The sequence below is a fragment of the Oncorhynchus keta genome, chromosome 25, assembly GCF_023373465.1.
Source record: "Oncorhynchus keta strain PuntledgeMale-10-30-2019 chromosome 25, Oket_V2, whole genome shotgun sequence".
Taxonomy (NCBI): domain Eukaryota; kingdom Metazoa; phylum Chordata; class Actinopteri; order Salmoniformes; family Salmonidae; genus Oncorhynchus; species Oncorhynchus keta.
The window spans coordinates 37,452,443-37,479,714 of NC_068445.1; the positions used below are offsets into that span (position 1 = coordinate 37,452,443).

At 45.7% G+C, this 27,272-nt stretch overlaps 1 protein-coding gene across 1 annotated transcript in view; it reads left to right on the plus strand.

Moving 5' to 3' along the window:
* LOC118375392 (serine/arginine repetitive matrix protein 4-like) overlaps nucleotides 1-27,272 on the plus strand; it is a 213,198-nt gene that overhangs the window by 105,011 nt on the left and 80,915 nt on the right. The window contains exons 2-3 of the mRNA XM_052479231.1: nucleotides 8,383-8,529; nucleotides 19,062-19,154. Coding sequence (XP_052335191.1) covers nucleotides 8,383-8,529; nucleotides 19,062-19,154 — 240 coding nt within the window. The remainder of the gene's footprint in view (nucleotides 1-8,382; nucleotides 8,530-19,061; nucleotides 19,155-27,272) is intronic.

The window sequence follows — 27,272 nt, forward strand, 5'->3', positions numbered from 1 at the left end:
TCAACAGATGTCCAGATGGTTTGGTTCAGTTGAGTTCAACAGATGTCCAGATGGTTTGGTTCAGTTGAGTTCAACAGATGTCCAGATGGTTTGGTTCAGTTGAGTTCAACAGATGTCCAGATGGTTTGGTTCAGTTGAGTTCAACAGATGTCCAGATGGTTTGGTTCAGTTGAGTTCAACAGATGTCCAGATGGTTTGGTTCAGTTGAGTTCAACAGATGTCCAGATGGTTTGGTTCAGTTGAGTTCAACAGATGTCCAGATGGTTTGGTTCAGTGGAGTTCAACAGATGTCCAGATGGTTTGTCTGCAGCAGTGCCACATGACAGAGCAACAGAGCCGAGCAGAGCCTGTGCCACTGTGCCACTGTGCCAGGAGTCACTCTGATAAACACAACCCAGATTATACTGCTGATGTTTCCACTATTAGCGTTCCCACAACAGCAGGAAGTGGTGAACCAGAGAACCATTGGAGTATGACATTACTATGACTGTAGTGACAGTGCTCATCTTGATTCTGGAAAACAAAATGGCATGATGGTATGTTTCAGAGGGGGCTGGTTTTGGAGGAGGTATCGGAGGACTGGCTTACTGTAAGACTGGAATGGAATAGAACTGGTACACCTTTGTAAACCCTGTGAATTTAAATCTCATTATGAGTGTTGGTCATGTTGGGATATTGCTATATTAACACGTCTTCATGGCATAGAGAGCATGTTATTTCCCTACAGAGAGCAGTTTCACCTTAGTGCAGGCTCTGACAGAGTCCTCCTCAACCTATGACTTATTTTAGCTGTCTTTTCACATGCTTTCCACATGTCACAGGTTCTGCCAGGAATCCTGGCGATTATAGTCCTCATAACGTCTCCACATCGACGTTCCACATGTCACAGGTTCTGCCAGGAATCCTGGCGATTATAGTCCTCATAACGTCTCCACATCGACGTTCCACATGTCACAGGTTCTGCCAGGAATCCTGGCGATTATAGTCCTCATAACGTCTCCACATCGACGTTCCACATGTCACACGTTCTGCCAGGAATCCTGGCGATTATAGTCCTCATAACGTCTCCACATCGACGTTCCACATGTCACAGGTTCTGCCAGGAATCCTGGCGATTACAGTCCTCATAACGTCTCCACATCGACGTTCCACATGTCACAGGTTCTGCCAGAAATCCTGGCGATTATAGTCCTCATAACGTCTCCACATCGACGTTCCACATGTCACAGGTTCTGCCAGGATTCCTGGCGATTAAAGTCCTCATAACGTCTCCACATCGACGATCCACATGTCACAGGTTCTGCCAGGAATCCTGGCGATTACAGTCCTCATAACGTCTCCACATCGACGTTCCACATGTCACAGGTTCTGCCAGGATTCCTGGCGATTACAGTCCTCATAACGTCTCCACATCGACGTTCCACATGTCACAGGTTCTGCCAGGATTCCTGGCGATTACAGTCCTCATAACGTCTCCACATCGACGTTCCACATGTCACAGGTTCTGCCAGGATTCCTGGCGATTACAGTCCTCATAACGTCTCCACATCGACGTTCCACATGTCACAGGTTCTGCCAGGATTCCTGGCGATTAAAGTCCTCATAACGTCTCCACATCGACGTTCCACATGTCACAGGTTCTGCCAGGATTCCTGGCGATTACAGTCCTCATAACGTCTCCACATCGACGTTCCACATGTCACAGGTTCTGCCAGGATTCCTGGCGATTACAGTCCTCATAACGTCTCCACATCGACGTTCCACATGTCACAGGTTCTGCCAGGATTCCTGGCGATTACAGTCCTCATAACGTCTCCACATCGACGTTCCACATGTCACAGGTTCTGCCAGGATTCCTGGCGATTACAGTCCTCATAACGTCTCCACATCGACGTTCCACATGTCACAGGTTCTGCCAGGATTCCTGGCGATTACAGTCCTCATAACGTCTCCACATCGACGTTCCACATGTCACAGGTTCTGCCAGGATTCCTGGCGATTAAAGTCCTCATAACGTCTCCACATCGACGTTCCACATGTCACAGGTTCTGCCAGGATTCCTGGCGATTACAGTCCTCATAACGTCTCCACATCGACGTTCCACATGTCACAGGTTCTGCCAGGATTCCTGGCGATTACAGTCCTCATAACGTCTCCACATCGACGTTCCACATGTCACAGGTTCTGCCAGGATTCCTGGCGATTACAGTCCTCATAACGTCTCCACATCGACGTTCCACATGTCACAGGTTCTGCCAGGATTCCTGGCGATTACAGTCCTCATAACGTCTCCACATCGACGTTCCACATGTCACAGGTTCTGCCAGGATTCCTGGCGATTACAGTCCTCATAACGTCTCCACATCGACGTTCCACATGTCACAGGTTCTGCCAGGAATCCTGGCGATTATAGTCCTCATAACGTCTCCACATCGACGTTCCACATGTCACAGGTTCTGCCAGGAATCCTGGCGATTATAGTCCTCATAACGTCTCCACATCGACGTTCCACATGTCACAGGTTCTGCCAGGAATCCTGGCGATTACAGTCCTCATAACGTCTCCACATCGACGTTCCACATGTCACAGGTTCTGCCAGGATTCCTGGCGATCACAGTCCTCATAACGTCTCCACATTGACGTTCCACATGTCACAGGTTCTGCCAGGATTCCTGGCGATTACAGTCCTCATAACGTCTCCACATCGACGTTCCACATGTCACAGGTTCTGCCAGGATTCCTGGCGATTACAGTCCTCATAACGTCTCCACATCGACGTTCCACATGTCACAGGTTCTGCCAGGATTCCTGGCGATTACAGTCCTCATAACGTCTCCACATCGACGTTCCACATGTCACAGGTTCTGCCAGGATTCCTGGCGATTACAGTCCTCATAACGTCTCCACATCGACGTTCCACATGTCACAGGTTCTGCCAGGAATCCTGGCGATTACAGTCCTCATAACGTCTCCACATCGACGTTCCACATGTCACAGGTTCTGCCAGGATTCCTGGCGATTACAGTCCTCATAACGTCTCCACATCGACGTTCCACATGTCACAGGTTCTGCCAGGATTCCTGGCGATTACAGTCCTCATAACGTCTCCACATCGACGTTCCACATGTCACAGGTTCTGCCAGGATTCCTGGCGATTACAGTCCTCATAACGTCTCCACATCGACGTTCCACATGTCACAGGTTCTGCCAGGATTCCTGGCGATTACAGTCCTCATAACGTCTCCACATCGACGTTCCACATGTCACAGGTTCTGCCAGGATTCCTGGCGATTACAGTCCTCATAACGTCTCCACATCGACGTTCCACATGTCACAGGTTCTGCCAGGATTCCTGGCGATTACAGTCCTCATAACGTCTCCACATCGACGTTCCACATGTCACAGGTTCTGCCAGGATTCCTGGCGATTACAGTCCTCATAACGTCTCCACATCGACGTTCCACATGTCACAGGTTCTGCCAGGATTCCTGGCGATTACAGTCCTCATAACGTCTCCACATCGACGTTCCACATGTCACAGGTTCTGCCAGGATTCCTGGCGATTCACAGTCCTCATAACGTCTCCACATCGACGTTCCACATGTCACAGGTTCTGCCAGGATTCCTGGCGATTACAGTCCTCATAACGTCTCCACATCGACGTTCCACATGTCACAGGTTCTGCCAGGATTCCTGGCGATTACAGTCCTCATAACGTCTCCACATCGACGTTCCACATGTCACAGGTTCTGCCAGGATTCCTGGCGATTACAGTCCTCATAACGTCTCCACATCGACGTTCCACATGTCACAGGTTCTGCCAGGATTCCTGGCGATTACAGTCCTCATAACGTCTCCACATCGACGTTCCTTTTACACATTAAATCCCTTCTCTGTTGGTGTTCATTCAAAGGCTTTTGTCGATGAGACTATGCTTTGAATAGTCCCCTTTGAGTACCTTCAAACACTCCCTCCCAGGCACTCCCAGCAGCCAGTGGTTATGGATTACTATTACAAAAGGATTTCATATGGCTCTGAAACTTAGAGAGAGGTAGAAGAGAAAGACGGAGAGAGGGAGCTCACAGGTATACACGGGCTGCGGTAAATCGAAGCGCTTAGAAAGTTTCTCCCGTAAATTCCTGGCTGGGCCAGGCAGGATCAAGGGAGAGTGCATTGGTGATGACAGAATCGATTTTATTTAGAATTCTCATCAGCCCCAGCTCTCAGCTCTGACAGGGAATAACAAACAACCACGGCCTTCTAGGTAACGAGAGCCTTGTGCCCAGTTCACCTCTAGCACTCCTTTATCAAGAGCACACAGGGAACTAACAATAACAACAGGAGCTAACACAAGAAATCAACATTTTATTCTTGTTCTGCTTGTTAGTGCGGATTATAGTCATATTTCAGGATCTTTTCATGTAAAGGGATGTGGGAATTATGCTAGCGAGATGGATTGGCCAAGGACAGCGAGAATGATATAAAAGATGCTTCAGAGCTTAATTGTGCACTGTTCGTCAGAATGAAAAACAAATTGATACATTTTCAAGATAACAAGAGTCAAGACAAATCTGCAAAGATATTATAACAAGAGTCAAGACAAATCTGCAAATTTATTATAACAAGAGTCAAGACAAATCTGCAAAGATATTATAACAAGAGTCAAGACAAATCTGCAAAGATATTATAACAAGAGTCAAGACAAATCTGCAAAGATATTATAACAAGAGTCAAGACAAATCTGCAAAGATATTATAACAAGAGTCAAGACAAATCTGCAAAGATATTATAACAAGAGTCAAGACAAATCTGCAAAGATATTATAACAAGAGTCAAGACAAATCTGCAAATATATTATAACAATAGTCAAGACAAATCTGCAAAGATATTTAACTTTGCCATCAGCACCCATCCCCCCCAAAAAATAACGGTCCATGCAACTGCCACTGCAAATAGCAATGTACACTCATAGAAAAAGGGCTTTCAGCAGGGTTCTTCGGCTCTCCCCATAGGAGAACACTTTTTGATTTCTGGTAGAACCCTTTATAGTTCCAGGTATAATTATTTTGGGTTCCATGTAGAACCCTCTGTGGAAAGAGTCCTTCATGGAACCCAAAAGGGTTCTACCTGGAACAAAAAAAAAGAGAAAAAAAATAATGTTCATGTGTAAATATTCCTCTCCTCTCTCAGCCTCAGTCCCTGTGCTTTGATCATTTTAACCAGCCAGTCTAGCGCGCATTAGCTGTCTTCATTGAACCCATCACCTTTAAAATGAGCCGTCGTGTTGGAGTGCACCCAGGCTGAACTTTTACATAATTCCTTTGACACTGCAGGCCCTTGCAGACGTGTGTGTGTGTGTGTGTGTGTGTGTGTGTGTGTGTGTGTGTGTGTGTGTGTGTGTGTGTGTGTGTGTGTGTGTGTGTGTGTGTGTGTGTGTGTGTGTGTGTGTGTGTGTGTGTGTGTGTGTGTGTGTGTGTGTGTGTGTGTGTGTGTGTACATACATACATACATGAACAAGGCAGTTCACCCACTGTTCCTAGGCCATCATTGAAAATAAGAATTTGTTCTTAACTCACTTGACTAGTTAAATAAAGGTTCAATTAAAAAAATAGTATATATATATATATGTCTGTGTGTATGTGTATGCATGTGTGTTCTCTCCTGTGTTTGTGTGTGTGGCCCTCAGTCTATAATACTGAGGTGGGAGAGAAAGGAAAGCTCTGTGCGTCTGACTCTGGCTGCAGAGGGAGAGGAGGAGGCTGTTCTTAGCAGAGGAAGATGAGGAGGCTGTTCTTAGCATCGAGAGGAGGAGGCTGTTCTTAGCAGAGGAAGATGAGGAGGCTGTTCTTAGCAGAGGGAGAGGAGGAGGCTGTCCTTAGCATCGAGAGGAGGAGGCTGTTCTTAGCAGATGAAGATGAGGAGGCTGTTCTTAGCAGAGGGAGAGGAGGAGGCTGTTTTTAGCAGAGGGAGAGGAGGAGGCTGTCCTTAGCAGAGGGAGAGGAGGAGGCTGTTCTTTACCAGAAAGAGAGGAGGCTGTTCTTAGCAGAGGGAGAGGAGGAGGCTGTTCTTACCAGAGAGAGAGAGGAGGCTGTTCTTAGCAGAGGGAGAGGAGGAGGCTGTTCTTTACCAGAGAGAGAGAGGGGGCAAACAACTCCTGGATATCTTCTCATTACAATCGGACAGAGACACCGTAAAGGATGTGTAATTACGCTCCAATATTCCATGACTAAAACACAATAAGGTAATAAGGAGAGGGCACAGAGAAGTCAGAGCATGCATCCCAAAAGGCACCCTATTCCCTATATAGTGCACTACTTTTGGCCTAATAGTTTTAGTATGTGGGTCATCTGATGGTAGTAGCTTTGCAATAAATATAAGCCATGGTTTCTCCACAGAAGGACAAACTCAAGGAACTCTGTCTGGGCTTTGACTGTTCAACTTGAAAAAGCCTCCCCATTGCTACGCAGGCCAACCTTGAGACTTTGAGATGCAAAAAATAATTTCAGAAGATGTCAGGACAACTGAAGCATGTAAATAACTGCATTTCAACTGACAGCTCATTTGAATGAGGAATAGCTGATCGCTGGTGTTATCTAGGATCTGCATCCCAAACGGCACCCTATTTAGTTAGTGCACTACAGGGATCTGGTCAAAAGTAGTGTACTTTATAGGGCTCTGGTCAAAAGTAGTGCACTACATAGGGTATAGGGTGCCATTTGGGCTGCATTTCTGTGGGTTCTCGCCCATGTCTGAGGAGGCTGTCTTTAGTAGAGGGAGAGGGGACTGTCTTTAGTAGAGGGAGAGGGGACTGTCTTTAGTAGAGGGAGAGGGGACTGTCTTTGTTAGAGGGAGAGGAGGCTGTCTTTAATAGAGGGAGAGGAGGCTGTCTTTAGTAGAGGGAGAGGAGGCTGTCTTTAGTAGAGGGAAAGGAGACTGTTTTTAGGAGAGGGAGAGGAGACTTTCTTTAGTAGAGTGAGAGGAGGCTGTCTTTGGTATAGAGAGAGGAGGCTGTCTTTAGTAGGGGGTTTGGAGTCTGTCTTTAGTAGAGGGATAGGAGGCTGTCTTTAGTAGAGGGAGAGGAGGCTGTCTTTAGTAGAGGGAGAGGAGGCTGTCTTTAGTAGAGGGAGAGGGGACTGTCTTTAGTAGAGGGAGAGGGGACTGTCTTTAGTAGAGGGAGAGGGGACTGTCTTTAGTAGAGGGAGAGGAGGCTGTCTTTAATAGAGGGAGAGGAGGCTGTCTTTAGTAGAGGGAGAGGAGGCTGTCTTTAGTAGAGGGAAAGGAGACTGTCTTTAGGAGAGGGAGAGGAGACTTTCTTTAGTAGAGTGAGAGGAGGCTGTCTTTAGTATAGAGAGAGGAGGCTGTCTTTAGTAGGGGGAGTGGAGTCTGTCTTTAGTAGAGGGAGAGGAGGCTGTCTTTAGTAGAGGGAGAGGAGACTGTCTTTAGTAGAGGGAGAGGAGGCTGTCTTTAGTAGAGGGAGAGGAGGCTGTCTTTAGTAGAGGGAGAGGAAACTGTCTTTAGCCGGAGGAAAGTGAATTGAAAATTGAATTTTCAAGCCACCATTATGCTTGAAGATATGGAATGTGGTCGACAATAATGCGCTGTTTTGGATTTGCCCCAAACCAGCACTTTGTATTCAGAACAAAAGTGAATTGCTTTGCCACACTTCCTTCATTTGAATCTGTCAATTAGGTTAACATTCTAGAATAACAACAATGATGTTGATCCATCCTCAGAGGACATTCCTGCAGTCAGCATACCAATTGTACGCTCCCTCAAAACCTGAAACATCTGTGGCATTGCGTTGTGTGACAAAACTACACATTTTAGATTGGCCGTTCACTGCCCCCAGCACAAGGTGCACCTGTGTAATGATCATGCTGTTTAGCTTCTTGATATGCCGCACCTGTCAGGTGGATGGATTATCTTGGCAAAGAACAAATGCATCATCATGAATTTTGAAAATAATAATGGCAATGTTGCACAATCCAGGTGTGGAAAAGCTCTTAAAGATTTAGCCAGAAAGACTCACAGCTGTAATCGCAGGCAAAGGTGCTTCTACAAAGTACTGACTCAGGGGTGTGAATACTTATACAAATTTGATTTCTGTATTTAATTTGGAATTTGAATTTGGAATATATTAGCAAAATGTGGAATAAGTCAAGGCATATGAATCTTGCATCTATATATATATATATATATATATATATATATATATATATATATATATATATATATATATATATATATATATATATATATATATATATATATATATATATATATATATATATATATATAGAGAGAGAGAGAGAGAGAGAGAGAGAGAGAGAGAGAATATATGCAACTAAATCAATTTTTCTTCTTTTTTCTATCAATCCACAGCACTGAGACAACAACATGCCAGCCACTCAAGGCTGATGGGAGGAATGCCGAGGCAGCAGACACCAAGTTGGAAACAACCACAGACAGAAATGGATGCATTAGAGACATGGGAAGACGCAAACATGGCAGCTATCATCGGACGCGGAGGTGAGTGCCTTTGACTAAATTTATTCACTATTTTTCAAATAGTGAAGGTGAGCAGTCTTTGCAGATAAGTGGGTTTGAGAATTTAACACTTGTCTTCTGGTTTCTTTTCTAACACAAAGTTACCCAGCTTTCTTTGGCACGACTGTTCGAACAGACCTAGCAGTTAAGAGCGTTGGGCCAGTAACCAACAATCTGCCGTTCTGCAATTGAGTAAGGCATTTAACCCTCAACAACTGCTCCCTAGGCGCTGATGACATGGGTTAACAGGCAGAATTCAGATGGGGTTGGGTTAAATGTGGGAGACGCACAATTGAATGCATTCAACTGAATTGTAACTGACTAGGTATCAAGATGGCGTCAACAGATATGATAACTCTGCTTCTAGCTCCTAAGAAACTTTGCAGTATTTTGTTTTTTTGTATGTTATTTCTTACATTATTAGCCCAGAAATGTTTTTGTGTTATTACATACAACCGGAAAGAACTTTTGGATATCAGAGCGGGAATACGACCTTCCTAAATTGGATCCTTTGTTCGTACCCCCAATTAAACTTATTCCAGAGGCTGCTCCAAAACCCCGCCGGCGGTAAAGGGGTATTCGGAGTGGACTTCTAGTCGGACTCAGGAGGCGTGCACACCATCCACCGCTCCTGAGTGTATCACTCGCTAATGTTCAGCCTCTGGATAATAAAGTAGACGAGCTCAGAGCGAGGATCTCCTACCAAAGAGACATCAGTTATTGTAACATACTGTTTCACGGAAACATGGCTCTCTCGGGATATACTGTCCCCGTCCATACAGCCAGCTGGGTTCATCGTGCAGACAAGAATAAAGAACTCTTTAAGAAGAAAGGCAGGGTTTCATGATTAACGACTCATGGTGTGATTGTGATAACATACAGAAACTCAAGTCCTTTTGTTCACCCGACCTAGAATACCTCACGATAAAATGCTGACCGTATTACCTCACAAGATAATTCTCTTTGGTTAAAGTAACAACGGTGTATATTCCCCCTCAAGACGATACCACGACGGCCCTTAAAGAACTACTACTATCTTGAAGCCGCATTCATTGTAGCTGGTGATTTTAACAAAGCAAATCTGAGGAAAACGCTACCAACACATTAACTGTCGTACTGGAGCTGGAAAAACATTGGACCACTGCTACTCAACTTATCTAAATGTCTACAAGGCCCTCCCCCACCCTCCCTTTAGCAAATCTGATCACCACTCCATTTTGCTCCACCCTTCCTATCAGGCAGAAACTTAAAACAGGAAGTACCTATGCTAAGGTCTATTCAACACTGGTCTGACCAATCGGAATCCATGCTTCAAAATTGTTTTGATCACGCAGACTGGGATATGTTCTGGGTAGTCTCTGAAAATAACATCAACGAATACACGGACATGGTGACGAAGTTCATCAGGAAATGTGTAGGAGAAGTTGTACCCACTGTGACTATTAAAACCTACCCAAACCAGACACTGTGGATAGATGGCAGCATTCATGCAAAACTGAAAACACAAACCACTGCATTTAACCATAGCAAGGTGACTGGGAATATGGCCGATTAAACACAATGTAGTTATTCCCTCCATAGGCAATCAAACAGTGGAGGTCCTGTCACGAAGTCCAGGATCCAGTTGCAGAGGGAGGTGTTTAGTCCCAGGATCCTTAGCTTGGTGATGAGCTTTGAGGGTACTTTGGTGTTGAACACTGAGCTGTAGTCAATGAACAGCATCCTCACATAGGTGCTCCTATTGTCCAGGTGGGAAAGGGCAGTGTGGAATGCAATAGAGATTGCATCATCTGTGGATCTGTTTGGGCGGTATGCAAATTGGAGTGGGTCTAGGGTTTCTGGGATAATGGTGTTGATGTGAGCCATTACCAGCCTTTCATGGCTACGGACATGAGTGCTGCGGGTCTGTAGTCTTTTAGGCAGGTTGCCTTTGTGTTCTTGGACACAGGGACTATGGTGGTCTGCTTGAAGCATGTTGGTATTACAGACTCTATCAGGGACATGTTGAAAATGTCAGTGAAGACACCTGCCAGTTTGCCAGCACATGTCCGGAGCACACGTCCTGGTAGTCCGTCTGGCCCCGCAGACTTGTGTATGTTGACGTGTTTAAAGGTCTTACTCACGTCGGCTACGGAGAGCGTGATCACACAGTCATCCGGAACAGCTGATGCTCTCATGCATGCCTCAGTGTTGCTTGCCTCGAAGCGAGCATAGAAGTGATTTAGCTCATCTGGTAAGCTCGTGTCACTGTGCAGCTCGCGGCTGTGCTTCCCTTTGTAGTCTGTAATAGTTTGCAAGCCCTGCCACATCCGACAAGCGTCGGAGCCGGTGTAGTATGATTCAATCTTAGCCCTGTATTGACGCTTTGCCTGTTTGATGGTTCGTCGCAGGGCATAGCGGGATTTCTTATAAGCTTCCGGGTTAGAGTCCCGTACCTTGAAAGCGGCAGCTCTACCCTTTAGCTCAGTGCGAATGTTGCCTGTAATCCATGGCTTCTGGTTGGGGTATGTACGTACAGTCACTGTGGGGACGAAGTCCTCAATGCACTTGAAAAAAAAAATCCCAGAACATGTTCCAGTTTGTGATAGCAAAGCAGTCCTGTAGTTTAATATCTGCTTAATAATATAATAATAATAATAATAATAATATTATATTATTATTATTATTATATTATCAATATTTTTTTCCCTCTGGTTGCACATTTAACATTTTGATAGAGATTTGCTAGAACTGATTTAAGTTTCCCTGCATTAAAGAATCCGGCCACTAGGAGCGGCGCCTCTGCGTGAGTGGTTTCCTGTTTGCTTATTTCCTTATACTGCTGACTGAGTGCGATCTTAGTGCCAGCATCTGTCTGGGGTGGTAAATAAACTGCCACGAAAAGTATAGCTGAGAACTCTCTAGGCAAGTAGTGTGGCCTGCAGTTTATCACAATATACTCTGCTTCAGGCGAGCAAAATCTAAAGACTTCCTTAGATTTCATGCACCAGCTGTTGTTTACAAATATGCACAGACCCCCCTCGTCTTACCGGAGTGTGCTGTTCTATCCTGCCGGTGCAGCGTGTATCCCGCTAGCTGAATATCCCATGTTGTCATTCAGCCACGATTCCATGAAGCACAGGATATTACAGTTTTTGATGTCCCGTTGGTAGGATATTTGTGATCGTACCTCGTCTAGTTTATTGTCCAATGATTGCACGTTGGCCAGTAATATTGACGGTAACGGCAGCTTTCCTAGTTGCCTTCTGCGCGTCCGGATGAGACATCCGGCTCTTCATACTCTGCGTCTTTTCCTTTTGCGAATAATTGGGATGTCTGCCCTCGTGTGAGTCCTGCTTGTTGTTGTTGTTGTTGAAGAAATCTACGTCTAATCCAAGGTGAATGATCGCTGTCCTGATATCCAGAAGCTCTTTTCTTCCGTAAGATACGGTTGCAGAAACATTACGTACAAAATCATTTTCAAATATCGTGAAAAAAAAACACATAATGGCACCATCTCCTCCGGCGCCATTTTGATGGTGAAACATGGGACCAATGCGCATACCAGGTCAACGCAGATGTAAAAATCACCTAGATAAACCACCCTAGTCACTGTCACGCCCCAACCAACATAGAGAATAAACAGCTCTCTATGGTCAGGGCGTGACAGCAACCAATAAACTTTCATTTTATTTTATTGTATTTGATTAGCAGAGAGAGAGGAGAGCAGGGGAGAGAGAGGAGAGGAGGAGGAGAGGAGGAAAGGAGAGCAGAGCAGAGGAGAGGAGAAGAGAGGAGGAAAGGAGAGAGGAGATCAGGGGGGAGAGAGAGAGGAGTGTCAGGGGGGAGAGTGAGGAGGGCAGGGGAGAGAGAAGAGACCAGGAGAGAGGAAGAGGGGAGCAGGGGAGAGAGATGAGAGCAGGGGAGAGAGATGAGAGCAGGGGAGAGAGAGGAGAGCAGGGGAGAGAGAGAGCAGTGTCAGGGGGAGAGTGGGGAGGGTAGGGGAGAGAGGAGGGAGCAGGAGAGAGGAACAGGGGAGCAGGGGAGAGAGAGGAGAGCAGGGGAGAGAGAGGAGAGCAGGGGAGAGAGAGAGCAGTGTCAGGGGGAGAGTGGGGAGGGTAGGGGAGAGAGGAGGGAGCAGGAGAGAGGAACAGGGGAGCAGGGGAGAGAGAGGAGAGCAGGGGAGAGCAAATGAGCAACATGAAACAGTCTCTGATGTTTTTCTGATGATTATTATAACATATTTTACACATGATAAGAATCTGGATAAAATCAATTATTCATGGTGGAGAACTTTTAATTTCTTAGAAGTAAAAGAAAAAGTGTTTTGATTAATGACTAAGGCCAGTAGTTTTTTGGGGGGCAGGTCACATAGTGAGGAAAAACTCCTATGCCCATCCTTGCCTGATTCTGTTTTGAGTGTTTTCATTGGACAACCAGGGAATGCTAGTGGGAAGGAAGCAGTAAACCTGCAGGGTGGTAGGTAGTCTATTGGTTAAAAGTGTTGGGCAAAATAACTGAAAGGTTGCTGGTTTGAAACCCAGAGACAACGTGTTGAAAAATCTGCCAATGTGACCTTGACCTTAACCTTGTCCTATCTCTGTGCACCACTAGCTGACAGCTTGAAGTAATGGCCTCCATCAGAGGTCTGTTTATCATAGCTGTTCCCTGAAGGTCAGAGAGCTAAGGAGAGAGGACAGGAGCTAAAACCAAACCGCTCATTGAAAGATAGAGGGCTATGATGGCAAAACCACTGACATCAACCGACTCACCTCAGATTCATCTCTCGTGACAGTCGATGGAAATTGTCTCTGACTGCGGTCGTTTCTGTAGATGTCTAGCTAATGTTGTACATATAGCTAGCTACCTTTTTGATTAGCTGTTGATCTTCAAGGACAAGGTTACTACAGTTGGAGCAAATACGACAAATCTCTATGACTGTTTCATCCATCTTTATTTTATTCAATCACCATATCATGCTTTATTGCCTAACCAGAAATTACTCTTAACTACAGATCTAGGATTAGATTACCAGTCCCCAATCCTAACCTTTAATATGTACAGTACAGTCAAAAACGAGATTTTCCTGTAAAATAAAATTTAAAAAAAAGAAAGAAAAACATATTTCCAGACTATGAGGTTGAATTAACACTGAAATGGTGAAAATGAGGACAATACCCTTTTAGCATAAGAACATAAACACCTGGAGTTTCAGCCTGTTCAGGTGGGATGGGCTTTTTGACCCACAATTTGTATTTCAACCTTATTTTACCAGGTAACACATTGTCATTTATAGCAACGACCTTGGGAATAGCTACAGGGGAGAGGAGGGGGATGACTGAGCCATTTGAAAACTGGGGATGATTTAGGTGACCGTGTGTCACGTTCTGACCTTTATTTCCTTTGTTTTGTATTTATTTTAGTATGGTCAGGGTGTGATTTGGGTGGGCAGTCTATGTTTGTTTTTCTATGTTTTGGGGTATGTCTATGTTTCGGCCTAGTATGGTTCTCAATCAGAGGCAGGTGTCATTAGTTGTCTCTGATTGAGAATCATACTTCGGTAGCCTGGGTTTCACTGTGTGTTTGTGGGTGATTGTTCCTGTCTCTGCACCAGATAGGACTGTTTGGGGTTTTTCACATTTCTTGTTTTTGTAGTCAGTTGTTCATGTGTACCTCTACGTATTAAAAAGAACCATATGGACACTTACCACGCTGCATATTGGTCCTCTGATCCTTTTCGCCTCTTTTCTTCGGAAGAAGAGGAGGAAATCCCTTACACCGTGATGGTATGAGGGCCAGATTGGGAATTTAGCCAGGATACCAGGGTTACCACCCCTACTCTAACGATAAGTGCCATGGGATCTTTAGTCACCACAGAAAGTCAGGACACCCGTTTAACGTCCCATCCGAATGACGGCATGACATCACAATCTGATTATTCCAACCAATGACCAGTCATATTTTATTTGCATATGTACCCTCCTACTTTGAAGGGGTAAGCGGGGTAGGCTCTAGAGTCTACAATCCTATCCGCCAATCAGGGCTGTGTATGTAAATATATGTACATTTGTATCAACATGCCCATACGATCAGACTGAGCATTTCAATGGCAAACGGAGGCTCAGGGGAAACAAATGATAACAAATCTATATTTTGAAGAAAAACCTTGCCCTGCCTGTGTGCACTGAGAACCTGTTGCATAACAGCATGATGCTTAGAGCCACTCAGACACTGTTAGAGACTACGTGTGTTTACAGTTTTCAGGGACCATGCTAATTTGTAAATCAACAGTGTTTTACCTGCTCTGTATTGACGGCTCTGATTACACATTTGAAATGTTTGACATCTATATGCACAAAGTGCTCTGCCAGCAACCAAATGTAGGCAATAGTTGCATTCACCAGCATAAGTGCATGTTTATGTTTGTGTGGGCAGGCGGGCATGTACTGTATGCATACTGTACCTGTGTGTGTGTGTGTGTGTGTGTGTGTGTGTGTGTGTGTGTGTGTGTGTGTGTGTGTGTGTGTGTGTGTGTGTGTGTGTGTGTGTGTGTGTGTGTGTGTGTGTGTGTACCTCTCTGTACTGTGTGTATGACAAACCTGTGACTGCTCTCTCTCTCAGCATCACTTCACTTGCCAAACATATTTACAGCTCAACCACCAGTGATATAAACACACAGCGAGTCCAACCCAATTGATCTCCTCCATGACACACTCTCCACTTTTTCATAGAACACTCATTTAATACCTCATTATAAAAACCAATGCAAAGCTGTCCAAATGAATCACAGAAAAAACACCCTTTCTTGCACATCTCTCTGTTCCTTTCTCACTCTCTTTGTCTCACTTACTCCCTCTCTTCCTCACTCCCACCAGTCTGTTGGTGCTTCAAAGGGCCTCGTCGCCACGACGCATCAGCCATTTGCAGAGATAAAATTAAGTGGACATTTCATGAGCGTTCATCTTGAGGGACAGATGGGCTTCGACAAGAGTTACATCTTTATATTGACAAATTAACATGCTACGGGTGGAAAGGCAATGTCTGGGAGGGGCGGACACTACATGAATGAAACGACCCCCCAAAAAAAAAAAAAAGTGACTGCCCTTGACCAGCATAAAAACATCCTGTGGCATTAGCATGGAAAAGCCCCCGCGATATGCAACTTTTCAAGGAAGTTAGGAACCAATATACACAGGCAGTTAGGAATGCAAAGGCAAGCTTCAAACAGAAATTTGCATCTTGTAGCACAAACTCCCAAAAGTTATTGGACACTGTAAAGTCCATGGAGAATAAGAAGACTGCTCACTGCCCACTGCCCACTGCCCACTGCTCACTGCCCACTGCCCACTGCCCACTGCCAACTGGACTGAGGCAAGGAAACGTTGTCACCACCGATAAGTCTATGATAATTGAGAATTTCAATAAGCATTTTTCTACGGCTGCCCATGCTTTCCACCTGGCTACCCCTACCCCAGTCAACAGCTCTGCAAACCCCACAGCAACTTGCTCAAGCCTCCCCATTTCTCCTTTACCCAAATCCAGATAGCTGATGTTCTGAAAGGGTTGCAAAATCTGTACAAATCAGCTGGGCTAGACAATCTGGACACTCTCTTTCTAAAATTATCCACCGCAATTGTTGCAACCCCTATTACTAGCCTGTTCAACCACTCTTTCGTATCGTCTGAGAACCCTAAAGATTGGAAATCTGCCCCGGTCATCCCCCTCCTCAAAGGGGGAGACACTCTAGACCCAAACTTTTACAGACCTATATCTATCCTAACCTGCCTTTCTAAAGTCTGCGAAAGCCAAGTTAATGAACAGATCACCGACCATTTTTAATCCCACCGTACCTTCTCCACTATGCAATCTGGTTTCCGAGCTGGTCAAGGTCCTAAACAATATCATAACCACCATTGATAAAAGACAAGACTGTGCAGCCGTCTTCATCGACCTGGCCAAGGCTTTCGACTCTGTCAATCACCGCATTCTTAACGGCAGACTCAATAGCCTTGGCTTCTCAAATGACTGCCTCGCCTGGTTCACCAACTACTTCTCAGACAGAGTTTAGTGTGTCAAATCGGAGGGCCTGTTGTCCGGACCTCTGGCAGTCATTATAGGGGTGCCACAGGGTTCAATTCTTGGGCCGACTCTTTTCTCTGTCTACATCAATGATGTCGGTCTTGCTGCTGGTGATTCTCTGATCCACCTCTACGCAGACGACACCATTCTGTATACTTCTAGCCCTTCTTTGGACACTGTGCTAACAAACCTCCAGACAATCTTCAATGCCATACAACACTCCGTCCGTGGCCTCCAACTGCTCTTAAATGTAAGTAAAACTAAATGCATGCTCTTCAACCGATCGCTGCCTGCACCCGCCCACCCGTCCAGCATCACTACTCTGGACAGTTCTGACTTAGAATATGTAGACAACTACAAATACCTAGGTGTCTGGTTAGACTGTAAACTCTCCTTCCAGACTCACATTAAGCATCTCCAATCCAAAATTAAATCTAGAATCGGCTTTCTATTTTGCAACAAAGCATCCTTCACTCATACTGCCAAACATACCCTCGTAGAACTGACCATCCTACCGATCCTTGACTTTGGCGATGTCATTTACAAAATAGCCTCCAACACTCTACTCAGCAAATTGGATGTCGTCTTTCACAGTGCCATCCCTTTTGTCACCAAAGCCCCATATACTACCCACCACTGCGACCTGTATGCTCTCGTTGGCTGGCCCTCGCTCCATATTTGTCACCAAACCCACTGGCTCTAAGTCATCTATAAGTCTTTGCTAGGTAAAGTCCCACCTTATCTCAGCTCACTGGTCACAGCACCCACCCGTAGCACACGTTCCAGCAGGTATATTTCACTGATCATCCCCAAAGCCAACTCCTCATATTGCCGCCTTTCCTTCCAGTTCTCTGCTGCCAATGACTGGAACGAATTGCAAATATCACTGAAGCTGGAGTCTTATATCTCCCTCGCTAACTTTAAACATCACCTGTTAGAGCAGCTTACCGATCACTGCACCTGTACACAGCCCATCTGTAAATAGTCCACCCAACTACCTCATTCCCATATTGTTATTTAGTTTTTGCACCCCAGTATCTCTGCTTGTACATTCATATTCTGCACATCTATCACTCCAGTGTTTAATTGCTAAATTGTAATTATTTCACCACTATGGCCTATTTATTGCCTTACCTCCCTAATCTTACTACATTTGCACACACTGTATATATACTTTTCTATTGCGTTATTGACTGTAGGTTTGTTTATTCCATGTGTAACTCTGTGTTGTTCGTGTCACACTGCATTGCTTTATCTTGGCCAGGTCGCAGTTGTAAATGAGAACTTGTTCTAAACTTGCCTACCTGGTTAAATAACGGAGAAATTTTAAAATAAATTAAAATAAAGTGCACCTTGCCATAAGGTCTAAGCAGGAATGTAAATTCATCATGGCTACATTTCCACTACTCCCTGATCTAATTGCTGTGAAGTTAGCTGAGGGCCCTGGCTGTAGTGAAGCTGTAATAGCCCGTTCGCTGCCTTTTCGATTATGTGCAACTGTTCTCGACTGCTGATGCTCGCCAGTGGCCAACAACTTGACTTTGAGCCAATCAGAGAGCACGATCCCCCATGTCGGAAGAGCCCCAACAAATAAAATAGGATATAAGAGGGCATTTTCTCCGTACATCCATACATGAACCATTACATGTAATTTGCATTGTAGGCTATGGGATGGTAGCTAGCTAAGTGCACAGACGCAATGCAGACAACACTAAATACTTCCTCCAAGATAGCTACCCACTTTAGCTAGTATAGACATTATAATTTAATTCTAGTTTTCATGAAACAGCTCCTGTGTTGGCTGCTGCGTTTGTGCAGTGTCTTAGCTGTCTACCTAGTTATGTTGTGCTAGCTAGCTAAACATTTGGCTATGGGCTGGCACTGGCAGTATAGGATTATGGAGAGTGAAATACATTTTAGTTATCTAGCTGTGGCCATCTGGCTAGTAACAACAAGGGCTTTGTATAAAATAGATACAGGGCAGATAGCTTGGAATCTAGACCACAAGCAATACGCATGGATATGCATTGCAAAACAATGCTATTGACATCTTCTGGTTTGGAGTATTATAACAAGGTTGAGTGTCTGACAACTTCAAGGTCTTTGCTGTGTGGACACAAAAGAGTTTGACTGCCGACACCGTTCAGGGCTGCTAAGTACTCTCGGCAGGCAAACTTATTGGTGTCTGAGCTTTAAGCGAACATGTATCCTACATTTTTGTCAGTTGGTCACGTTGGAACTATTTTCTTGGGGAGACAGTAAATTATTAAAATTACTTTATTTTTATAGTCATTCCTGTGTGGCCCCAAATATAGTTGATTGGCAATGCTGTTAGCATACAGAGTCCCTGTATACAGGGGTCCTGCAGGAGTCTCATACAGTACTGCAGAAACCTTAGTCTCCCTGAGGAGAACACATCGGTAACCCTGTCCATCCCTGTCTCTCTCCTGTTGCAGTGTGTTGTTTGATGACGATCTTTCCCCTCGGCCCCACGCTTCCAAGGGGAAGAAGAAGAGGAGGAAATCGGAGAGAAAGAGGAAGAGGGAAAGGTCAGTTCATAAATGAAACCAGCACTCTTTTGTCCTAGTGAAACCAGCACTATGGTGGCCTAGTGAAACCAGCACTATGCTGGCCTAGTGAAACCATCACTCTGGTGGCCTTGTGAAACCAGCACTATGGTGGCCCGGTGAAACCAACAATATGGTGGCCTAGTGAAACCAGCACTCTGGTGGCCTAGTGAAATCATCACTCTGGTGGCCTAGTGAAACCAGCACTATGGTGGACCGGTGAAAACATCACTATGGTGGCCTAGTGAAACGAGCACTATGGTGGCCTAGTGAAACCAGCACTATGGTGGCCTAGTGAAACCATCACTATGATGGCCTAGTGAAACCAGCACTATGGTGGCCTAGTGAAACCATCACTATGATGGCCGAGTGAAACCAACACTATGATGGCCTAGTGAAACCATCACTATGATGGTCGAGTGAAACCAGCACTATGATGGCCTAGTGAAACCATCACTATGATGTGGTGGCCTAGTGAAAGCATCACTATGATGGCCTAGTGAAACCATCACTATGATGGCCTAGTGAAACCATCACTATGATGGCCTAGTGAAACCATCACTATGATGGCCTAGTAAAACCATCACTATGATGGCCTAGTGAAACCATCACTATGATGTGGTGGCCTAGTGAAACCATCACTATGATGGCCTAGTGAAACCATCACTATGATGGCCGAGTGAAACCAGCACTATGATGGCCTAGTGAAACCAGCACTATGATGGCCTAGTGAAACCATCACTATGATGTGGTGGCCTAGTGAAACCAGCACTATGGTGGCCTATTGAAACCAGCACTATGATGTGGTGGCCTAGTGGAACCAGCACTATGATGGCCTAGTGAAACCAGCACTATGATGGCCTAGTGAAACCAGCACTATGATGGCCTAGTGAAACCATCACTATGATGGCCTATTGAAACCAGCACTATGATGGCCTAGTAAAACCATCACTATGATGGCCTAGTGAAAACAGCACTATGATGGCCTATTGAAACCAGCACTATGATGGCCTAGTGAAACCATCACTATGATGGCCTATTGAAACCATCACTATGATGGCCTAGTGAAAACAGCACTATGATGGCCTAGTGAAAACAGCAATATGATGGCCTATTGAAACCAGCACTATGATGGCCTAGTGAAAACAGCACAATGGTGGCCTAGTGAAACCATCACTATGATGGCCTATTGAAACCAGCACTATGATGGCCTAGTGAAAACAGCACTATGGTGGCCTAGTGAAACCATCACTATGATGGCCTATTGAAACCATCACTATGATGGCCTATTGAAACCATCACTATGATGGCCTATTGAAACCAGCACTATGATGGCCTATTGAAACCAGCACTATGATGGCCTAGTGAAACCAGCACTATGGTGGCCTAGTGAAAACAGCACTATGATGGCCTATTGAAACCAGCACTATGATGGCCTAGTGAAACCAGCACTATGGTGGCCTAGTGAAACCATCACTATGATGGCCTATTGAAACCAGCACTATGATGGCCTAGTGAAACCAGCACTATGGTGGACCGGTGAAAACAGCACTATATTGGACCGGTGAAAACAGCACTATGGTGGCCTAGTGAAACCAGCACTATGGTGGACCGGTGAAAACAGCACTATGGTGGACCGGTGAAAACAGCACTATGGTGGCCGAGTGAAACCATCACTATGATGGCCTATTGAAACCAGCACTATGATGGCCTAGTGAAACCAGCACTATGATGGCCTAGTGAAACCATCACTATGGTGGCCTAGTGAAACCATCACTATGGTGTCCTAGTGAAAACAGCACTATGGTGGCCTAGTGAAACCAGCACTATGGTGGCCTAGTGAAACCATCACTATGATGGCCTATTGAAACCAGCACTATGATGGCCTAGTGAAACCAGCACTATGATGGCCTAGTGAAACCATCACTATGATGGCCTATTGAAACCAGCACTATGATGGCCTAGTGAAACCAGCACTATGATAGCCTAGTGAAACCAGCACTATGGTGGCCTATTGAAACAAGCACTATGATGGCCTAGTGAAACCATCACTATGATGGCCTAGTGAAACCAGCACTATGATGTGGTGGCCTATTGAAACCAGCACTATGGTGGCCTAGTGAAACCATCACTATGATGGCCTATTGAAACCAGCACTATGATGGCCTAGTGAAACCAGCACTATGATGGCCTAGTGAAACCAGCACTATGGTGGCCTAGTGAAAACAGCACTATGATGGCCTATTGAAACCAGCACTATGATGGCCTAGTGAAACCATCACTATGATGGCCTATTGAAATCAGCACTATGATGGCCTAGTGAAACCAGCACTATGATGGCCTAGTGAAACCAGCACTATGGTGGCCTATTGAAACCAGCACTATGGTGGCCTAGTGAAACCATCACTATGATGGCCTAGTGAAACCAGCACTATGATGTGGTGGCCTATTGAAACCAGCACTATGGTGGCCTAGTGAAACCATCACTATGATGGCCTAGTGAAACCAGCACTATGATGTGGTGGCCTATTGAAACCAGCACTATGATGGCCTAGTGAAACCAGCACTATGATGGCCTAGTGAAACCAGCACTATGGTGGCCTAGTGAAAACAGCACTATGATGGCCTATTGAAACCAGCACTATGATGGCCTAGTGAAACCATCACTATGATGGCCTATTGAAATCAGCACTATGATGGCCTATTGAAACCAGCACTATGATGGCCTATTGAAACCAGCACTATGATGGCCTAGTGAAACCAGCACTATGGTGGCCTAGTGAAACCATCACTATGATGGCCTATTGAAACCAGCACTATGATGGCCTAGTGAAACCAGCACTATGGTGGACCGGTGAAAACAGCACTATATTGGACCGGTGAAAACAGCACTATGGTGGCCTAGTGAAACCAGCACTATGGTGGACCGGTGAAAACAGCACTATGGTGGACCGGTGAAAACAGCACTATGGTGGCCGAGTGAAACCATCACTATGATGGCCTATTGAAACCAGCACTATGATGGCCTAGTGAAACCAGCACTATGATGGCCTAGTGAAACCATCACTATGGTGGCCTAGTGAAACCATCACTATGGTGTCCTAGTGAAAACAGCACTATGGTGGCCTAGTGAAACCAGCACTATGGTGGCCTAGTGAAACCATCACTATGATGGCCTATTGAAACCAGCACTATGATGGCCTAGTGAAACCAGCACTATGATGGCCTAGTGAAACCATCACTATGATGGCCTATTGAAACCAGCACTATGATGGCCTAGTGAAACCAGCACTATGATAGCCTAGTGAAACCAGCACTATGGTGGCCTATTGAAACCAGCACTATGATGGCCTAGTGAAACCATCACTATGATGGCCTAGTGAAACCAGCACTATGATGTGGTGGCCTATTGAAACCAGCACTATGGTGGCCTAGTGAAACCATCACTATGATGGCCTATTGAAACCAGCACTATGATGGCCTAGTGAAACCAGCACTATGATGGCCTAGTGAAACCAGCACTATGGTGGCCTAGTGAAAACAGCACTATGATGGCCTATTGAAACCAGCACTATGATGGCCTAGTGAAACCATCACTATGATGGCCTATTGAAATCAGCACTATGATGGCCTAGTGAAACCAGCACTATGATGGCCTAGTGAAACCAGCACTATGGTGGCCTATTGAAACCAGCACTATGGTGGCCTAGTGAAACCATCACTATGATGGCCTAGTGAAACCAGCACTATGATGTGGTGGCCTATTGAAACCAGCACTATGGTGGCCTAGTGAAACCATCACTATGATGGCCTAGTGAAACCAGCACTATGATGTGGTGGCCTATTGAAACCAGCACTATGATGGCCTAGTGAAACCAGCACTATGATGGCCTAGTGAATCAAAATCAAATCAAATCAAATCAAATTTATTTATATAGCCCTTCGTACATCAGCTGATATCTCAAAGTGCTGTACAGAAACCCAGCCTAAAACCCCAAACAGCAAACAATGCAGGTGTAAAAGCACGGTGGCTAGGAAAAACTCCCTAGAAAGGCCAAAACCTAGGAAGAAACCTAGAGAGGAACCGGGCTATGTGGGGTGGCCAGTCCTCTTCTGGCTGTGCCGGGTAGAGATTATAACAGAACATGACCAAGATGTTCAAATGTTCATAAATGACCAGCATGGTCGAATAATAATAAGGCAGAACAGTTGAAACTGGAGCAGCAGCACAGTCAGGTGGACTGGGGACAGCAAGGAGCCTTCATGTCAGGTAGTCCTGGGGCACGGTCCTAGGGCTCAGGTCAGTTGAAACTGGAGCAGGAGCATGGCCAGGTGGACTGGGGACAGCAAGGAGTCCTCATGTCAGGTAGTCCTGGGACATGGTCCTAGGGCTCAGGTCCTCCGAGAGAGAGAAAGAAAGAGAGAAGGAGAGAATTAGAGAACCACACTTAGATTCACACAGGACACCGAATAGGACAGGAGAAGTACTCCAGATATAACAAACTGACCCTAGCCCCCCGACACATAAACTACTGCAGCATAAATACTGGAGGCTGAGACAGGAGGGGTCAGCACTGTGGCCCCATCCGAGGACACCCCGGACAGGGCCAAACAGGAAGGATATAACCCCACCCACTTTGCCAGCACATCCCCCACACCACTAGAGGGATATCTTCAACCACCAACTTACCATCCTGAAACCAGCACTATGGTGGCCTAGTGAAAACAGCACTATGATGGCCTATTGAAACCAGCACTATGATGGCCTAGTGAAACCATCACTATGATGGCCTATTGAAATCAGCACTATGATGGCCTATTGAAACCAGCACTATGATGGCCTAGTGAAACCAGCACTATGGTGGCCTAGTGAAACCAGCACTATGATGGCCTAGTGAAACCATCACTATGATGGCCTATTGAAACCAGCACTATGATGGCCTAGTGAAACCAGCACTATGGTGGACCGGTGAAAACAGCACTATATTGGACCGGTGAAAACAGCACTATGGTGGCCTAGTGAAACCAGCACTATGGTGGACCGGTGAAAACAGCACTATGGTGGACCGGTGAAAACAGCACTATGGTGGCCGAGTGAAACCATCACTATGATGGCCTATTGAAACCAGCACTATGATGGCCTAGTGAAACCAGCACTATGATGGCCTAGTGAAACCATCACTATGGTGGCCTAGTGAAACCATCACTATGGTGTCCTAGTGAAAACAGCACTATGGTGGCCTAGTGAAACCAGCACTATGGTGGCCTAGTGAAACCATCACTATGATGGCCTATTGAAACCAGCACTATGATGGCCTAGTGAAACCAGCACTATGGTGGCCTAGTGAAACCATCACTATGATGGCCTATTGAAACCAGCACTATGATGGCCTAGTGAAACCAGCACTATGGTGGACCGGTGAAAACAGCACTATATTGGACCGGTGAAAACAGCACTATGGTGGCCTAGTGAAACCAGCACTATGGTGGACCGGTGAAAACAGCACTATGGTGGACCGGTGAAAACAGCACTATGGTGGCCGAGTGAAACCATCACTATGATGGCCTATTGAAACCAGCACTATGATGGCCTAGTGAAACCAGCACTATGATGGCCTAGTGAAACCATCACTATGGTGGCCTAGTGAAACCATCACTATGGTGTCCTAGTGAAAACAGCACTATGGTGGCCTAGTGAAACCAGCACTATGGTGGCCTAGTGAAACCATCACTATGATGGCCTATTGAAACCAGCACTATGATGGCCTAGTGAAACCAGCACTATGATGGCCTAGTGAAACCATCACTATGATGGCCTATTGAAACCAGCACTATGATGGCCTAGTGAAACCAGCACTATGATAGCCTAGTGAAACCAGCACTATGGTGGCCTATTGAAACCAGCACTATGATGGCCTAGTGAAACCATCACTATGATGGCCTAGTGAAACCAGCACTATGATGTGGTGGCCTATTGAAACCAGCACTATGGTGGCCTAGTGAAACCATCACTATGATGGCCTATTGAAACCAGCACTATGATGGCCTAGTGAAACCAGCACTATGATGGCCTAGTGAAACCAGCACTATGGTGGCCTAGTGAAAACAGCACTATGATGGCCTATTGAAACCAGCACTATGATGGCCTAGTGAAACCATCACTATGATGGCCTATTGAAATCAGCACTATGATGGCCTAGTGAAACCATCACTATGATGGCCTAGTGAAACCAGCACTATGGTGGCCTATTGAAACCAGCACTATGGTGGCCTAGTGAAACCATCACTATGATGGCCTAGTGAAACCAGCACTATGATGTGGTGACCTATTGAAACCAGCACTATGGTGGCCTAGTGAAACCATCACTATGATGGCCTAGTGAAACCAGCACTATGATGTGGTGGCCTATTGAAACCAGCACTATGATGGCCTAGTGAAACCAGCACTATGATGGCCTAGTGAAACCATCACTATGGTGGCCTAGTGAAAACAGCACTATGGTGGCCTAGTGAAACCAGCACTATGGTGGCCTAGTGAAACCATCACTATGATGGCCTATTGAAACCAGCACTATGATGGCCTAGTGAAACCAGCACTATGATGGCCTAGTGAAACCAGCACTATGGTGGCCTAGTGAAACCATCACTATGATGGCCTAGTGAAACCAGCATTATGATGTGGTGGCCTATTGAAACCAGCACTATGGTGGCCTAGTGAAACCATCACTATGATGGCCTAGTGAAACCAGCACTATGATGTGGTGGCCTATTGAAACCAGCACTATGATGGCCTAGTGAAACCAGCACTATGATGGCCTAGTGAAACCAGCACTATGGTGGCCTAGTGAAAACAGCACTATGATGGCCTATTGAAACCAGCACTATGATGGCCTAGTGAAACCATCACTATGATGGCCTATTGAAATCAGCACTATGATGGCCTATTGAAACCAGCACTATGATGGCCTAGTGAAACCAGCACTATGGTGGCCTAGTGAAACCAGCACTATGATGGCCTAGTGAAACCATCACTATGATGGCCTATTGAAACCAGCACTATGATGGCCTAGTGAAACCAGCACTATGGTGGACCGGTGAAAACAGCACTATGGTGGACCGGTGAAAACAGCACTATGGTGGCCTAATGAAACCAGCACTATGGTGGACCGGTGAAAACAGCACTATGGTGGACCGGTGAAAACAGCACTATGGTGGCCGAGTGAAACCATCACTATGATGGCCTATTGAAACGAGCACTATGATGGCCTAGTGAAACCAGCACTATGATGGCCTAGTGAAACCATCACTATGGTGGCCTAGTGAAACCATCACTATGGTGGCCTAGTGAAAACAGCACTATGGTGGCCTAGTGAAACCAGCACTATGGTGGCCTAGTGAAACCATCACTATGATGGCCTATTGAAACCAGCACTATGATGGCCTAGTGAAACCAGCACTATGATGGCCTAGTGAAACCAGCACTATGATGGCCTAGTGAAACCAGCACTATGGTGGCCTAGTGAAACCATCACTATGATGGCCTATTGAAACCAGCACTATGATGGCCTAGTGAAACCAGCACTATGATGGCCTAGTGAAACCAGCACTATGGTGGACCGGTGAAAACAGCACTATGGTGGACCGGTGAAAACAGCACTATGGTGGCCTAATGAAACCAGCACTATGGTGGACCGGTGAAAACAGCACTATGGTGGACCGGTGAAAACAGCACTATGGTGGCCGAGTGAAACCATCACTATGATGGCCTATTGAAACGAGCACTATGATGGCCTAGTGAAACCAGCACTATGATGGCCTAGTGAAACCATCACTATGGTGGCCTAGTGAAACCATCACTATGGTGGCCTAGTGAAAACAGCACTATGGTGGCCTAGTGAAACCAGCACTATGGTGGCCTAGTAAAACCATCACTATGATGGCCTATTGAAACCAGCACTATGATGGCCTAGTGAAACCAGCACTATGATGGCCTAGTGAAACCATCACTATGATGGCCTATTGAAACCAACACTATGGTGGCCTAGTGAAACCATCACTATGATGGCCTATTGAAACCAGCACTATGATGGCCTAGTGAAA